Source organism: Rutilus rutilus, assembly GCF_951802725.1.
Source record: "Rutilus rutilus genome assembly, chromosome: 5".
Classification (NCBI taxonomy): domain Eukaryota; kingdom Metazoa; phylum Chordata; class Actinopteri; order Cypriniformes; family Leuciscidae; genus Rutilus; species Rutilus rutilus.
In genome coordinates, this window is record NC_140213.1 from 789,637 (window position 1) to 808,374 (window position 18,738).

An 18,738-nucleotide genomic window follows, 5' to 3' on the forward strand; every position below is an offset into this window, starting at 1 on the left:
AAAGTGTATCTATCCACATGATAAAAGTGCATCTATCCATGATAAAAGTGCATCTATCCATGATAAAAGTGCATCTATCCACATGATAAAAGTGCATCTATCCATCATAAAAGTGCATCTATCCATCATAAAAGTGCATCTATCCATCATAAAAGTGCATCTATCCACATGATAAAAGTGCATCTATCCATCATAAAAGTGCATCTATCCATCATAAAAGTGCATCTATCCACATGATAAAAGTGCATCTATCCATGATAAAAGTGCATCTATCCATGATAAAAGTGCATCTATCCATCATAAAAGTGCATCTATCCACATGATAAAAGTGCATCTATCCATCATAAAAGTGCATCTATCCATCATAAAAGTGCATCTATCCACATGATAAAAGTGGATCTATCCTTGATAAAAGTGCATCTATCCATCATAAAAGTGCATCTATCCACATGATAAAAGTGCATCTATCCACATGATAAAAGTGCATCTATCCATCATAAAAGTGCATCTATCCACATGATAAAAGTGCATCTATCCATCATAAGTGTATCTATCCTTGATAAAAGTGCATCTATCCATGATAAAAGTGTATCTATCCACATTATAAAAGTGCATCTATCCATGATAAAAGTGCATCTATCCATGATAAAAGTGCATCTATCCATGATAAAAGTGCATCTATCCACATGATAAAAGTGCATCTATCCATGATAAAAGTGCATCTATCCACATGATAAAAGTGCATCTATCCATGATAAAAGTGCATCTATCCATCATAAAAGTGCATCTATCCACATGATAAAAGTGCATCTATCCATCATAAGTGTATCTATCCACATGATAAAAGTGCATCTATCCACATGATAAAAGTGCATCTATCCATCATAAGTGTATCTATCCTTGATAAAAGTGCATCTATCCACATGATAAAAGTGCATCTATCCATGATAAAAGTGCATCTATCCATGATAAAAGTGCATCTATCCATGATAAAAGTGCATCTATCCACATGATAAAAGTGCATCTATCCATGATAAAAGTGCATCTATCCATGATAAAAGTGCATCTATCCATGATAAAAGTGCATCTATCCACATGATAAAAGTGCATCTATCCATCATAAAAGTGCATCTATCCATCATAAAAGTGCATCTATCCATCATAAGTGCATCTATCCATGATAAAAGTGCATCTATCCACATGATAAAAGTGCATCTATCCATGATAAAAGTGCATCTATCCATGATAAAAGTGCATCTATCCATGATAAAAGTGCATCTATCCACATGATAAAAGTGCATCTATCCATCATAAGTGTATCTATCCTTGATAAAAGTGCATCTATCCATGATAAAAGTGTATCTATCCACATGATAAAAGTGCATCTATCCATGATAAAAGTGCATCTATCCATGATAAAAGTGCATCTATCCATGATAAAAGTGCATCTATCCACATGATAAAAGTGCATCTATCCATCATAAAAGTGCATCTATCCATCATAAAAGTGCATCTATCCACATGATAAAAGTGCATCTATCCATCATAAAAGTGCATCTATCCATCATAAAAGTGCATCTATCCACATGATAAAAGTGCATCTATCCATGATAAAAGTGCATCTATCCATCATAAAAGTGCATCTATCCACATGATAAAAGTGCATCTATCCATCATAAAAGTGCATCTATCCATCATAAAAGTGCATCTATCCATCATAAAAGTGCATCTATCCATCATAAAAGTGCATCTATCCATCATAAAAGTGCATCTATCCATCATAAAAGTGCATCTATCCATCATAAAAGTGCATCTATCCACATGATAAAAGTGCATCTATCCATGATAAAAGTGCATCTATCCATCATAAAAGTGCATCTATCCACATGATAAAAGTGCATCTATCCATCATAAAAGTGCATCTATCCATCATAAAAGTGCATCTATCCACATGATAAAAGTGGATCTATCCTTGATAAAAGTGCATCTATCCATCATAAAAGTGCATCTATCCACATGATAAAAGTGCATCTATCCACATGATAAAAGTGCATCTATCCATCATAAAAGTGCATCTATCCACATGATAAAAGTGCATCTATCCATCATAAGTGTATCTATCCTTGATAAAAGTGCATCTATCCATGATAAAAGTGTATCTATCCACATTATAAAAGTGCATCTATCCATGATAAAAGTGCATCTATCCATGATAAAAGTGCATCTATCCACATGATAAAAGTGCATCTATCCACATGATAAAAGTGTATCTATCCTTGATAAAAGTGCATCTATCCACATGATAAAAGTGCATCTATCCATCATAAAAGTGCATCTATCCATCATAAGAAGCGCAGCTGCGTTGTATACTGGGTTTACCAGGGTAACTGCTATATTTCTGCTGTCCACCTTACATCTAAACAATTAGGATAAAATCATATCAGACCTTTTGCACCTTTTATGTAAAAAACAAAACCTGTGCAATGCCAATAAAAACCAAAGTGACACGTTATCTTGGAATAACTGTGTAAGTGCGGCTCTTATAGTAGCAGCAACTAGAGAATATCTTACAAGAACAGCTGAGATTAATCTGAGTCAAGACAGGTGTGTACTATGATTTTATATATATATATGAAATATATCATATTTTAAATAAATATGAATATAATAATTTATCATTTTGACTCATCCCTTTTCTAAAAAAAATGGCTAAAATATGAGGTTTGTCACTTTATAAAACTGGTTTTGTTTTCATCCAAATCTGTATTATTTGAACTGTAAAGCTGTGTTTCTGGAGTGACTGGTTTTTCAGATCCTGTTGTGTGATTTATCAGTACAGTGGAGTTATCAACTTATCAATACAGTCTTATCTATACAGTGGAGTGTGTGTAGTTGCTGCTCATCAGGTCACACACACAGACAGAGACTCAGCTTTACTGTGTTCCTGCTTCTGACGGGTTTAGTGTATGTGTGTGTGTGTGATGATCTTTCAGGTTTCATGACCAGTTTGTGCGTTCAGTGGCTGTGCAGCGCTTCCAGCAGATGTGCGACAGTCAACTGGAGGAGTTTCTGCCACAACTGGTGCAGGTGAGACACACACACCTATAAACACACATCTGAGACACACACACACACACACACCTGTAAACACACATCTGAGACGCACACACACACACCTGTAAACACACATCTGAGACACACGCCTGTAAACACACATCTGAGACACAGACACACACACACACACACACACACACACACACACACACACACACACACACACACACACACACACACACACACACACACACACACACACACACACACACACACACACGATCAGTGTTGTAGTTGTGAATCCTGATGTGTGTGTTCCTCCTCAGGCTCTGAAGACGGAGTGGGACTCTGATGGGCCGCTGGTGTCGCTGCTACTGTCCAGATCCCTGCGCTGTATCCGTATCGCTCAGCAGCTGTACTGGTGCGGGAACACACACACACACACACACACACACACACACACACACACACACACACACACACACACACACACACACACACACACACACACACACACACACACACACTATATTAGCTACGGTTTAGCACTTTCTACTGCACTGAATGAATTATCAAGCTGTAGCCTGTTAACTCTTAGTGTGCCGGTTGCGGAACATTTGGGCGCTTTATTTGTGTGTGTAGGCTGCTGGTGGACGCTGCAGCTCTATAAGAGCTGGATCAGTTAGGTTCTGTCGGCACTGGTGTGTGTGTGTGTGTGTGTGTGAGAGAGAGTTGCTGCTGGACGCTCTGGAGGACTGGCTCTATAAGAGCTGGATCAGTAAGGTTCTGTCGGCGCTGGTGTGTGTGTGTGTGTAGGCTGCTGGTGGACGCTCTGGAGGACTGGGTCTATAAGAGCTGGATCGGTAAGGTTCTGTCGGTGCTGATGTGTGTGTGTGTGTGTGTGTGTGTGTGTGTGTGTGTGTGTGTGTGTGTAGGCTGCTGGTGGACGCTCTGGAGGACTGGGTCTATAAGAGCTGGATCGGTAAGGTTCTGTCGGCGCTGATGTGTGTGTGTATGTGTGTGTGCGTGTGCAGGCTGCTGGTGGACGCTCTGGAGGACTGGCTCTATAAGAGCTGGATCAGTAAGGTTCTGTCGGCGCTGATGTGTGTGTGTGTGTGTGTGTGTGTGTGTGTGTGTGTGTGTGTGTGTGTGCGTTTGATTTATATTACATTGTGGGAACCAAATGTCCCCACAAGGATAGTAAAACCTGAGATCACCTCCATTGTGGGGACCAGCCAGTGGTCCCCATGAGGGGAATGGGTTAATAAACATACTAAATTATATTTTTTTGAAATGTAAAAATGCAGAAAGTTTTCTGTGATGGGTAGGTTTAGGGGTAGGGTTAGTGTAAGGGGACAGAATATACAGTTTGTATTGTATAAAAACCATTAAGTCTATGGAGAGTCCCCACAAAGATAGTGTGTGTGTGTGTGTGTAGGCTGCTGGTGGACGCTCTGGAGGACTGGCTCTATAAGAGCTGGATCAGTAAGGTTCTGTCGGCGCTGATGTGTGTGTGTGTGTGCAGGCTGCTGGTGGACGCTCTGGAGGACTGGCTCTATAAGAGCTGGATCAGTAAGGTTCTGTCGGCGCTGATGTGTGTGTGTGTGTGTGTGTGTGTGTGTGTGTGTGTGTGTGTAGGCTGCTGGTGGACGCTCTGGAGGACTGGCTCTATAAGAGCTGGATCAGTAAGGTTCTGTCGGCGCTGATGTGTGTGTGTGTGTGTGTGTGTGTGTAGGCTGCTGGTGGACGCTCTGGAGGACTGGCTCTATAAGAGCTGGATCAGTAAGGTTCTGTCGGCGCTGATGTGTGTGTGTGTGTGTGTGTGTGTGTAGGCTGCTGGTGGACGCTCTGGAGGACTGGCTCTATAAGAGCTGGATCAGTAAGGTTCTGTCGGCGCTGATGTGTGTGTGTGTGTGTGTGTGTGTGTGTGTGTGTGTGTAGGCTGCTGGTGGACGCTCTGGAGGACTGGCTCTATAAGAGCTGGATCAGTAAGGTTCTGTCGGCGCTGATGCACTGCTGTGGACGTGCGCTGAGACTCGAACTGCAGCGGGAGAGTCGACTGATGGATCTGCTCACACACCTGGCCCAGAGAATACACACCGCGGACAAACACAAGAGAAAGGTGTGAGCTGGAACACACAGCAGCTCTAACACACACACACACACACACACACACCGGTTTAGTGCTGAAGTGTCGTGTTTGTGCAGGATGTGTTTCGCAGAGAGCGATGGAAGATTGCCAGCTTCTTCACCGAGGGTCTGTCCTGCAGGCTTCCGCTAGACCCGGCGGTCGAGGTCAAGGGTGTGAATATCGAGGTAAAGTCAGTAAACGCTTCCGTGAGATTTACAGACGCAGGGTTTCAGACAGTTCAAGTTCAGAGGTCAAACCCTGTGCATATGTTGTCTTGTACTAAACTTTAAATCATTCAATAATCCCTGATACTTTACAATCTTTAATCAGTAATGAACTTTTCTCCTTGTTTTCTATGTCAGTAAAATATGGTAAAAAAAAAAGTTCACAGTTCAATAAGATTCAGTTGTGAAGGAGCTTCCCAGCGAACAAAAACATGTTCTAAGAATGTTTTGCTAATGTTCATATAAAAGATTTTTCTGAATGTTCTGAAACAAGAAGAAACATTTAAATACGTTAGACGATTATCAACTAAAACATTTCAGAAAAAGCGCTCCATGAACAATGTATAAATAATGTTTGTGTGCTAATGTTTAGAGAACATTGTTAAAGGCCAGATAACTGTGAATTAATGTTCTACTAATGTTACTGGAAGAACGTTTGTTCATAACTGAGAGAACGTTCCCGGTTCGCTGAGGTTAATATCCGGCATGTTCTCTGGATTTGAGCTAGAGATACGGAGGATCTGAACGTCAATGCCGTTGCTGAACTATAGGATCTGTGAGTGTTAGTGATGTAGTGTTTGTTTTGTGTGAATCATAAGAAACCCTGTGTGTCTCTCAGGCTTTTAAGGTTTATAACTCAAACGCAGCTCCTGTGGAAGTGTCCTTCATCACCGCCGACCCGCTGGGAAGAAACTACAGCGTCATCTGCAAGGTATGAGGGTCTTCAGCAGTTTCAGTCCGGCTGAGAGGAGTGTGTGTGTGTGTGTGTGTGTGTGTGTGTTAGGACTGAACGATTAAGCGCAATAAAACCGCACGCGATTTGGCAAAGGCTGCGATTATTTTATGCGCAGCTTGTCAGTGCAGTGCGGGTGATTGGTAGTAAATACTGCTCCATCTGAACGCCAGAGGGCGCTCTCATGCAAACACGATAAATATGCCCCGCCGCAGAAGTACAATAATGCGCATCATTCCAGGAAATCCCTATCGCTGTAACTGAATAAACAGAAGATTGAAACACTTTGATTAAACATGACTAATAAACACACGACTGCCTTATTCTGTGTAAGAAGAACATCATCTCACAGAAGGAGGAGCTCAACTGTGTTATGAAGTGAGTTTGGAGTAAATGCATGTTATTAAATGTCGTCTGTTGTTGGACAAGAGGTTCATAAATGCGTCTCATGTTTGGAAAGATGTTTGACGTGTGTTGTTTTTTCAAATGCACGTTATAAGTGACTCAAACTCACAGTGCTTTCAGAGTGAGCAGCGTTTACTGAGCCGATCATCAATGACAAGCTGCGCATAACATACACTCACCTAAAGGATTATTAGGAACACCTGTTCAATTTCTCATTAATGCAATTATCTAATCAACCAATCACATGGCAGTTGCTTCAATGCATTTAGGGGTGTGGTCCTGGTCAAGACAATCTCCTGAACTCCAAACTGAATGTCAGAATGGGAAAGAAAGGTGATTTAAGCAATTTTGAGCGTGGCATGGTTGTTGGTGCCAGACGGGCCGGTCTGAGTATTTCACAATCTGCTCAGTTACTGGGATTTTCACGCACAACCATTTCTAGGGTTTACAAAGAATGGTGTGAAAAGGGAAAAACATCCAGTATGCGGCAGTCCTGTGGGCGAAAATGCCTTGTTGATGCTAGAGGTCAGAGGAGAATGGGCCGACTGATTCAAGCTGATAGAAGAGCAACTTTGACTGAAATAACCACTCGTTACAACCGAGGTATGCAGCAAAGCATTTGTGAAGCCACAACACGCACAACCTTGAGGCGGATGGGCTATAACAGCAGAAGACCCCACCGGGTACCACTCATCTCCACTACAAATAGGAAAAAGAGGCTACAATTTGCACGAGCTCACCAAAATTGGACAGTTGAAGACTGGAAAAATGTTGCCTGGTCTGATGAGTCTCGATTTCTGTTGAGACATTCAGATGGTAGAGTCAGAATTTGGCGTAAACAGAATGAGAACATGGATCCATCATGCCTTGTTACCACTGTGCAGGCTGGTGGTGGTGGTGTAATGGTGTGGGGGATGTTTTCTTGGCACACTTTAGGCCCCTTAGTGCCAATTGGGCATCGTTTAAATGCCACGGCCTACCTGAGCATTGTTTCTGACCATGTCCATCCCTTTATGACCACCATGTACCCATCCTCTGATGGCTACTTCCAGCAGGATAATGCACCATGTCACAAAGCTCGAATCATTTCAAATTGGTTTCTTGAACATGACAATGAGTTCACTGTACTAAAATGGCCCCCACAGTCACCAGATCTCAACCCAATAGAGCATCTTTGGGATGTGGTGGAACGGGAGCTTCGTGCCCTGGATGTGCATCCCACAAATCTCCATCAACTGCAAGATGCTATCCTATCAATATGGGCCAACATTTCTAAAGAATGCTTTCAGCACCTTGTTGAATCAATGCCACGTAGAATTAAGGCAGTTCTGAAGGCGAAAGGGGGTCAAACACAGTATTAGTATGGTGTTCCTAATAATCCTTTAGGTGAGTGTATAATCACAGCCTTTGCGATTTTAAAATCGCGATAAGACATCTCGATTTAAGTGCGATTACATGTAAAGTGCGATTAATCGTTCAGCCCTAGTGTGTGTGTGTGTGTGTGTGTGTGTGTCTGTGCTGTTGTTTCAGTCCGGCTGAGCGGAGTGTGTGTGTGCTGTTGTTTCAGTCCGGCTGAGCGGAGTGTGTGTGTGTGTGTGTGTGCTGTTGTTTCAATCCGGCTGAGCGGAATGTGTGTGTGTGTGTGCTGTTGTTTCAGTCCGGCTGAGCAGAGTTTGTCTGCTGTTATTTCAGTCCGGCTGAGCGGAGTGTGTGTGTGTGTGTGTGTGTGTGTGTGCTGTTGTTTCAGTCCGGCTGAGCAGAGTTTGTCTGCTGTTATTTCAGTCCGGCTGAGCGGAGTGTGTGTGTGTGTGTGTGTGTGTGTGTGTGTGTGTGTGTGTGTGTGTGTGTGTGTGTGTGCTGTTGTTTCAGTCCGGCTGAGCGGAGTGTGTGTGTGTTTCAGAGCGGAGAGAACCTGCGGCAGGACATGCTGGTGCTGCAGATCGTGCGTCTCCTGGACCGCATGTGGAGGCTCGAGCGGCTGGATATGCGCATGGTCACATACAGATGCCTTTCTGCTGGCAGAGATAGAGGTCAGTCTGTGTGAGAGTGTGTGTGAGATCGAGGTCAGTCTATTATAATCATACTGATGTATTACATCCTTTACTCAGTTTATGGCATTAGTACTTTAGATTCTTGGCAAATATTTTATTTAGGTTTGTGTTCAATCGTGTTCAGTCAGTGCAGAAGCAGATATTCAGAGTAAACCTGACTGAATCTGACGAACACGCTGTGTCTCTTTCACTCCTATGCTACAGATTCACACACACTCCAGTTATTTGCAGTGTATTGAATACCAACAGTGTCTAGTAATCCTGTATGAGTGTTCTGAGTATGGGTATGAGTGTTATGGGTACGAGTGTTCTGAGTATGAGTGTTCGGAGTATGAGTGTGTAAGTGTGAGTGTGTGAGTATGAGTGTGTGAGTGTCAGTGTTCTAAGTGTGAGTGTTCTGAGCGTGAGTCTGAGTGTGAGTGTGTGAGTGTGAGTGTGTGAGTATGAGTGTGTGAGTGTCAGTGTTCTAAGTGTGAGTGTTCTGAGCGTGAGTGTGAGTGTGTGAGTATGAGTGTGTGAGTGTCAGTGTTCTAAGTGTGAGTGTTCTGAGTATGATTGAGTTTGTGAGTATAAATGTGAGTATGATTATGATTGAGTGTGTGAGTATGAGTCTGAGTATAAGTGTGTGAGTATGAGTCTGAGTGTGAGTGTGAGGGGAGGGGCAGAGGGCTGCGCCGCAGAGAGCGTGCTACGGAAACCCTGAAAGAAGATTTGGCGAATGCAAAATGTATGTAGGCTATTGTACGCTATAGGCTACTGAAGAGGGGGAGAAAAAAAATCTAAAACATCGATTTTTTGAAAATATGAATCGATTTGACCTACCAACTCGATTTTTAAATCAAATCGATTTTTTTCCCAGCCCTAGTGAGTGTGTGAGTATACATATGAGCGTGTGAGTATGAGTGTGAGTATGAGTGTTCTGAGTGTGAGAGTATGAGTGTGAGTATGAGTGTAAGTGTTTGAATATAAATATGAGCGTGTGAGTGTATAAGTATGAGTGTGTGAGTATGAGTGTAAGTATGTGAGTATATATATGTGCGAGTGTGAATGAGTATGAGTGTTCTGAGTTTGAGAATGAGTGTGTGAGTATGAGTGTGAGTATACATATGAGCGTGTGAGTGTATGAGTGTTCTGAGTTTGAGAATGAGTGTGTGAGTATGTGTGTGAGTATACATATGAGCGTGTGAGTATGAGTGTTCTGAGTGTGAGTGTGTGAGTATGAGTGTAAGTGTATGAATATAAATATGAGCGTGTGAGTGTAAGTGTGTGTATAAGTATGAGTGTGTGAGTATGAGTGTTCTGAGTGTGAGTGTATAAGTATGAGTGTTCTGAGTATGAGTGTTCTGAGTATGAGAGTGTGAGTATGAGAGTGTGAGTATGAGAGTGTGAGTATGAGAGTGTGAGTATGAGAGTGTGAGTATGAGAGTGTGAGTATGAGAGTGTGAGTATGAGAGTGTGAGTATGAGAGTGTGAGTATGAGAGTGTGAGTATGAGAGTGTGAGTATGAGAGTGAGTATGAGAGTGTGAGTATGAGAGTGAGAGTGCGAGTGTGTGAGTGCGAGTGTGTGAGTGCGAGTGTGTGAGTGTGAGTGCGAGTGTGTGAGTATGAGTGTTCTGAGTATGAGTGTTCTGAGTATGAGTGTTCTGAGTATGAGTGTTCTGAGTATGAGTGTGTGTGAGTATGAGTGTGTGTGAGTATGAGTGTGTGTGAGTATGAGTGTGTGTGAGTATGAGTGTGTGTGAGTATGAGTGTGTGTGAGTGAGTATGAGTGTGTGAGTAAGTGTTCTGAGTGTGAGTGTGTGAGTAAACATGAGTGTGAGTATGAATGTGTGAGTATAAATATGAATGTATGAGTGTTCTGAGTATGAATATGAGTGTTCTGAGTATGAGTGTTGGTGTTCTGAGTATGAGTGTGTGAGTAAATATGAGTGAGTTTGAGTGTGTGAGTATGAGTATGAGTGTGTGAGTATGAGAATGAGTGTTTTGAGTATGCGTGTGTGAGTATAAATAAGTGTGTGTATGATTTTGAGTGTGAGTATGAGTGTGAGTGTGAGTATAAATATGAGTGTGAGTTTGAGTGTTCTGAGTATGAGTGTTCTGAGTATGAGAGTGAGTATGAGTGTGAGTGTATGATTGTTAGTGTGTGATAATGAGTGTGTGAGTATAAATGAGTATGAGTGTTCTGAGTATGAGTGTTCTGAGTATGAGTGTTCTGAGTATGAGTGTTCTGAGTATGAGTGTTCTGAGTATGAGTGTTCTGAGTATGAGTGTTCTGAGTATGAGTGTTCTGAGTATGAGTGTTCTGAGTATGAGTGTTCTGAGTATGAGTGTGAGAGTGAGTATGAGTGTGTGAGTGAGTATGAGTGTGTGAGTGAGTATGAGTGTGTGAGTGAGTATGAGTGTGTGAGTGAGTATGAGTGTGTGAGTGAGTATGAGTGTGTGAGTGAGTATGAGTGTGTGAGTGAGTATGAGTGTGTGAGTGAGTATGAGTGTGTGAGTAAGTGTTCTGAGTGTAAGTGTGTGAATAAACATGAGTGTGAGTATAAATATGAGTGTGAGTTTGAGTGTTATGAGTATGAGTGTTCTGAGTATGAGAGTGAGTATGAGTGTGAGTGTATGCTTGTTAGTGTGTGAGAATGAGTGTATGAGTGTGTGAGTATAAATGAGTATGAGTGTTTTGAGTATGCATACCTTCAAACTCAGAAGGTCTGAAAAAGGGCCCATTTTCTCTGTTTTCTCTGTTTTGCCATGTGCCTCTTTCGGGCCACACCAACAGCAGGTGGTATCTCCCGGATAAAACATCTATTAACCTGTTAATATAATTGATTTTAAAGTTTGAACATGCAATACAGATACAGATTTAGCTACTGTGATTTAAGAAATATCTTAAAATTAAATAAAACCACTTTTCCTAAAGTAGAACACAGTCTTCTTTTCAATTAATGATATATGCATTCTTTATAACTACTTGCATACATCATTCTTTATTCTTTCAAGCAGACATATTTAAATGAATTAAATATAATTAATCCTTATTAAAGCTATTAATAAGCAGTGAATGCTTTTCTTTTTCTTTTGTTGCTTGATCAATATTAAGGACACAGACCGCATTAGGTTTATTACCCACTGTCACTTTAAGACATCGGATCATTTCCAATGACATGCGGATCCAGAATTGCACACTCACAACTGTTTAAGACATAATCGACATATTTTACGTGAATACTCTCCAAAACGGACATTTAGACATAATGTTGTGTGTATTTGTCCATTCAGACACGAAACAGAGCTCAATTCAGTACTCGCGCGCTGTGTCTATGGCTGCACGCTTCGGGTTGGGTGTGTGCGTGCGCACAGAAAGATGAGACATGAGACATGCAGCGCATGCCAACTCCTGTCCCGCTGGGTACATCAGCACGTTACAGTACAAATGTGCGCATCTACTATCAGTTCTGAATGGATCGCTTCCCAAATCGTCACTATCTAACATTTTCGTCTAGTTTTTATTCGTTGACGAAAATGTCAGTAGATTTTCTATCTAATTCTATGCTGATCTTACGTTAGCTGAGTAGCCGACAAGTTTACTTTCCATTATAACGTTAATGTTAAACATGTTCACTAACTTGAATTCATCCGCGGCCCGCGGGAAAGCTGCAACCAGGTGCTTTTCAAAGAAGACGCTGCCGTTATCTTGACTGTTATTGGCCAAATGACTCGCGTGATGAATCTACACGATTCACGTGGATGATATTTTTCCATTCAAAACGGCGATTTTCGCCGAAAAGCGACTAGTTTGCAGGTATGAGTATGAGTGTTTTGAGTATGAGTGTTTTGAGTATGAGTGTTTTGAGTATGAGTGTTTTGAGTATGAGTGTTTTGAGTATGAGTGTTTTGAGTATGAGTGTTTTGAGTATGAGTGTTTTGAGTATGCGTATTTTGAGTATGCGTGTATGACTATAAATGTGTGTGTGAGAATAAATATGAGTGTGATTATGAGTGTGTGAGTATGAGAATGAGTGTTATGAGTGTGAATATGAGTATGTGTGTGAGTATAAATATGAGTGTGTGTGAGTATAAATATGAGTGTGTGAGTATGAGTGTTTACAACTCTGGCTTTAGGGATGCAACATAAAGGACAAAAAAACTGAAATCTGCCAATCAAAAGAACGTTTATTAAATATAAAAAGAAAAAGGGGACTGTAGAGACAAAAAACACTGCTACTGCAGTGCTGGCTGGCAAGACAAGAGAGCGAGAGAGCATGTGTCCTAGATTTAAATGGCTCCCGTCAGATGACACCAATTAACTGGTTGATTGCAGGTGAGCAACCAGGGAAACTGCTATGAAACACAGATCAGAACACTCCCACATAACACTCTCACCCTTAAAACGTTGCTATAGGATAACCTATGGCAAAGTCAACAAGTACATGAAATATAAACAAACACAAGCACTTATGACCTTGACAGAGCATCCACCAAAACTTTATCCTTCCCACGAATGTGGCAGACTGTAAGGTCAAATCCCTGCAAAAACAGGCTCCATCGCATTAACCTATGCCACTAACCACTAACCATCTATATGGGTGTTTCTTAATAGGGTTAGCTTGACCTACATCAATGTCATGCTCTAGCACATTGGTACAAGATGGAACATCAGAAAACAAGGCCAAATATTGAACAATTAACCGAATAACATCAGAGTGCTCAGAAACATTTAGATATGACAAATGAATTTGGCAATCTACTCTGAGCAATCTCAGAAACAGCAACACTTCCTTCTATCTCTGTAGATGGAACATTCAGTGCAGGCAAGGCCTTGACCTCTGTAGATGCTGTTTGATTACGGTCAAAGTAAGGCTTGAGTAAATTCACATGGCACATGCAGGTTTTCCTTTTACGATTTGGAGTCTTAACCAAATAGTTACTCACCAACTTTCCAATCAATGGTATATGGACCACTATATTGAGCCTGCAACGCAGAACCCAGTATTGGTAAGAGCACAAGCACTTGGTCTCCTGAACAAAACACACAATGTTTAGCCTTTGGATCATACCAAGTCTTCATCTTCTCCTGAGCTGCTTTCAAATTTTCTTTGGCCAGTCAGGGTTAGGGTTAGGTTAGGCTCAACTAAGCCTGAAACGAAAGTTAGACACATAGTCCAAGAGGTTAGTAGGAGTAGAATGCTCAACATCTAACCATTTCTCCTTTACCAGTTTCAAGGGCCCCCTCACAGTATGGCCAAACACAAGTTCAGCTGGACTGAAACCAAGGGATTCCTGAACCACCTCTCTAACTGTGAAGAGGAGCAGAGGAACGCCATCATCCCAGTCTCTCAAACTCTTTGCAGTAGGTTTTCAGCATAGTCTTGAGAGTTTGATGCAATCTCTCAAGTACACCTTGAGGCTCTGGATGATACGCAGATGAAATGTTATGCTGAATAGACAACTGCCTTAACACCTGGGAGAAAAGGCGAGACATAAAATTAGACCCTTGATCAGACAGAACAACTCTTGGTAGTCCAAACACTGAAAAACTTAATAAGGGCTTTGGAAATGGCAGGGGCTGCGACCTTGTGCAAAGGGACAGCTTCAGGAAATCTTGTGGCGGCACACATAATTGTGAGAAGATATTGATTACCTGACTTGGTATGGGGGAGAGGTCCAACACAATCAATCAAAACATGTTCAAATGGCTCTCCAATGGCAGGAATAGGATGTAATGGAGCTGCAGGAATAGACTGGTTAGGTTTGCCTACAACCTGACAAACATGACACATCGGTACAATACCTCACCCCAGGCCAGAAAAAATGCCTTAACACACGATCCAAAGTTTTCCTGACACCCAAGTGACCAGACAGACAATGATCATGGGCGAGATACAATATGTCAGATCGATAAACTTCTGGAACCACCACTTGAAACACACTACTCCAGTCATCCTCACGTGATATTTTTGGATCTGTCCACTTTCTCATCAAAACACCATCACTAACAAAATAGCCAGAAGCAACATTTGATAGTACTTCATCGGACACTACATAGTCAAACATGGGTGACAAAGTGGGGTCTTGTTTTTGCTAGTATTAACTGTTCACGAGATGGAAACATCTTTCCACCCCCTGCCAAGTTCATGTCACCTCGGGCCATGAAAGTATCATAAAGTGGAATCACAGATTGACTGCTGGAAGATTTGTCTTCAACATGCCTCTTAGGCACGAATAGTTGCACAAACAGGAAAAGTTTCTGGAAATACCAATTCAAGTTCATCTGGACCATCTGACTTGAGGAGAGTAGAGGTTACTTCAGGGACAGCTAGCACTTTCCCACCAGCTAAATCATTCCCTAGAATAAAGGACACACCATCTATGGGAATCTGGGAACAAAGTGCAACAACAACATCCCCAGAGATTAAATCTGATTGGAGATTAATGCTATGTAAAGGCATGGACAAAAATCGTCCACCAAAACCTTTGACAATTACCTCTGAACCTTGAGCTGACTTTTCATTGAAGGACAAGACATCACGTAAAATCACAGGTTGAAAAGCTCCAGTATCTCTCCAGATCTTGATAGCTTGCCTGTGTTCAGGGTCAGAAGACAGACACACAAAACCATCCATCAAAAATGATGATGAGCCAGCTAACTCACCTTTCTTGCATGAAACATTAGCAACTGAAGATGCCAGAGGAAGGCTTGACACAGGGCTTACAAATGCTACAGTCTTTGCGGATTTTTGTTTCTTACTTAGAACAGGACAATCTGCGATAAGATGGCCTGGTCTCTTACAATAAAAACAAGCCCTTTCTGAAATCAAACCATCATTAGTCATTTTATTGGCAGGTGATGAGGCAAAGGGCCCAGACTTTACAAACCGAGACCTATTGTGCTTAATCTGGTCCTGAAACTCAGCCTGTTTGTCACCAAAATGTACCTTATGGGTTAAGACAAACTCATCTGCCAAGATTGCAGCTTGTTCTAAAGTCATTGCCTTCTGCTGACACTACATCAGGCAGACAATTTTTAAATTCTTCAAGCAAAATGAGTTGTCTAAGATGTTCCTGACTTTCCACCTTCTGAGATGTACACCACCGATCAAACAGATTCTCCTTCTGTTTTGCAAACTCAACATAAGTGTTGTGAGCAAATTTTGTACCACTTCGAAAGCGCTGGCGGTAAGCTTCAGGAACCAGCTCATATGCCTTCAATATAACTGCTTTACCCTCATCATAATTAGCACTCTTCTCAAGGCTTAGAGCGGAATAAGCTTCCTGAGCTTTACCCACCAAAACACTTTGTAAAAGCAAAGTCCACACAGTTCTAGGCCACTTTGATGTGGTTGCCACCCGTTCAAAATGAGAAAAATATCTCTTAACATCTTTCTCAGAAAAAGGAGGTACTAACTTAATATGTCTACCAACATCAAATGGAGAAACATCACCTCTTAGAGTTAAAGCAGCAGCCTTTAATTCCAGCTCTTTAAGAGACAGTTCATGTTCAAGATGCATTTGTTTCTCTCTTAATTTTCTATCCTTCTCCTTAGCCTCTTGTTCACTCTCTCTTAATTTTCTATTACCCTCTAGCTGTTGCTCCTGGAAAGCTAGCTCTTTGAGCCTAAGCTCAATTACAGCTTCAGACAAAGGAGCAGTCATGGATTGTGGGGAAACCTGCTTAACTTTCAAAATACCATTGTCAATCAAAACACTTCAAATGATTTCCTTCACACTATCCTTCAGTCGCTTCTCACTACTTGTGATGGGAATATCATAATGAGAGGACAACTGCAAAAGTTGATCCTTTGTGAAAAACTCAAGTAACTCTTCTGAAGGTTCCTTTAGGAAGTCTTCTAAAGAAGCCATTACTAAACTCAACACTAACTACACTTAAGTGGTAACACTACTTCCTACACAGGAGTTCAGCCGACACAACAGATCCAATAGCACACAGCTACAAAAATGACAAATAGCAGCAAAAATGCTCTCAAACAAAGCTTTTAAAGCTTTAAACACAGAAGTAGAGCTAACCCAAACACAGAAGCTTACTCACCCCAGACAATCACAAATATCTAAAGGCAATACTGGACATTAGTCTACACTAAAGTCCACAAAGGAACTTCACACAAACACTGCTAACACACTAAAGTTAGGATCATGGACCAAATAAACACAAAAGTGCCTCAAAAATGTTTAACTCACCTAACTTAAGTATTCCTCTTTCACTTCCATCAAAAAAGTGAGCATGGTTGCTGAGCCCAAACACAATACAAAACACAAGAGATACACCCGGATACCTGCCTAACATTTCTAACTCCTGTCTATCTTCTGAGGTGTACCGGGCACAAGGCGACTTTAAAAGCAAAAGCTCAGCAACTGTGAGCCATATAATCAATGGTCACCCCCGACAGAGAACAAGTCTCCACCCAGAATAACCTCTGTGTGTGTGAGTATGAATGTGTGTGTGTGTTTACTCTTACCACTGGTTTGACTGTATTCAGGTCTGGTGGAAGTGGTACAGGATGCAGTGACTCTGGCAACGATCCATCAGGAGTGGGGTTTATCCGGAGCGCTGAGGGAAGACACCTTAGAGAAGTGGTTCCACATGAGGAACAAGACTAAAGAGGACTACGAGAAGGTGACGGATCAGTACTATAGCAAAACTAACCTGTTTATTTCTGCAATCAGTATTTTCAGTTTGAGTGTGAAAATAAGTGTAAATACTTGCGATACTGACGTTGTTTCGAGAGTATCGCTGCTCACGTAAAATATTGATACCAAATGTTTTAACTTGCAATTTTCTTACTGTGAATATTAATAATAATAATTTGTTACATTTATATAGCGCTTTTTCTGAGACCTCAAAGCGCTTTACATAGAAGGGGGGAATCTCCTCAACCACCACCAATGTGCAGCATCCACTTGGATGATGCGACGGCAGCCATATTGCGCCAGAACGCTCACCACACACCAGCTTACTGGTGGAGAGGAGACAGAGCGATGAAGCCAATCAGTATATGGGGATGATTAGGAGGCCATGATGGACAGAGGCCAAGGGGTAAATTTGGCCAGGATGCCGGGGTTACACCCCTACTCTTTTTCGAAGGACATTCTGGGATTTTTAATGACCACAGAGAGTCAGGACCTCGGTTTAACGTCTCATCCGAAGGACGCAATGTATATTGTGCAATATAATGCGCAAAATAAACTAAGTGGGAAAAAATGAACGTACAGCTGTCATTCAGACAGCGAGAGCAGAAACACGTACACACACACACACACACACACACACACACACACACACACACACACACACACACACACACACACACACACGCATACATACACTCACACTGTCCTTCCCTCAGGCTGTGCTGAACTTCCTCCACTCGTGTGCCGGCTGGTGTGTCGTCACGTTTGTTCTGGGCATCTGTGACCGTCACAACGACAACATCATGATCAAACACAGCGGCCACATGTTCCACATCGACTTCGGGAAGATCATGGGAAACGCGCAGAAGTTCGGCAGCATCAAGAGGCGAGTGTTTGTTCTCTTGTCTTGTAGTCTTTGAGTAATCAAAAGGAAACCCTTGTAAAAGAAGCGTGTGTTTGTGAATGCAGAGACCGAACGCCCTTCATCTTCACGCCGGAGATGCAGCGCTTTATCACAGGTGGCGGCGAGAACCCTCAGCGCTTCCATCGGTTCGTGGAGCTGTGCTGTAGCGCTTACAACTGCCTGCGCGCGCACACACCACTGCTGCTCAGCCTCCTGCAGCCGGTGAGAGAGAGAGAGAGACACACACACACACACACACACACACACACACACACACACACACACACACACACACACACACACACACACACACACACACACACACACACACACACACGACAGCTTCACTTCACTGACTCCTTCTGTTATCTGACGGTCTGTCTGTCTGTGTGTGTGTGTGTGTGTGTGTAGATGCTGGCGGCCGGAATGCCTGATATGAAGGATGTCCGGGATCTTCAGTATGTTCACAATAACCTGCGGCCACACGACTCTGAGCTCGAGGCCACTTCATATTTCACCCGGTCAGCAGAGATCAGAGAATACTGGAACTAATGTAGTGAAATAAGTAAGAGATAATGTACATCAAGCCGGT

General features: G+C 42.1%; 1 protein-coding gene across 2 annotated transcripts in view; it reads left to right on the forward strand.

The window, feature by feature from the left end:
- Positions 1 to 18,738, forward strand: part of pik3c2g (phosphatidylinositol-4-phosphate 3-kinase catalytic subunit type 2 gamma) — a 57,792-nt gene that overhangs the window by 23,334 nt on the left and 15,720 nt on the right. For both annotated transcript variants that reach the window (XM_084409114.1, XM_084409115.1), the window contains 10 exons: positions 2,994 to 3,087; positions 3,381 to 3,475; positions 4,996 to 5,176; positions 5,263 to 5,370; positions 6,029 to 6,121; positions 8,448 to 8,577; positions 17,092 to 17,228; positions 17,959 to 18,128; positions 18,212 to 18,368; positions 18,558 to 18,667. In XM_084409114.1, the coding sequence (XP_084265240.1) occupies positions 2,994 to 3,087; positions 3,381 to 3,475; positions 4,996 to 5,176; positions 5,263 to 5,370; positions 6,029 to 6,121; positions 8,448 to 8,577; positions 17,092 to 17,228; positions 17,959 to 18,128; positions 18,212 to 18,368; positions 18,558 to 18,667 (1,275 nt within the window). The remainder of the gene's footprint in view (positions 1 to 2,993; positions 3,088 to 3,380; positions 3,476 to 4,995; positions 5,177 to 5,262; positions 5,371 to 6,028; positions 6,122 to 8,447; positions 8,578 to 17,091; positions 17,229 to 17,958; positions 18,129 to 18,211; positions 18,369 to 18,557; positions 18,668 to 18,738) is intronic.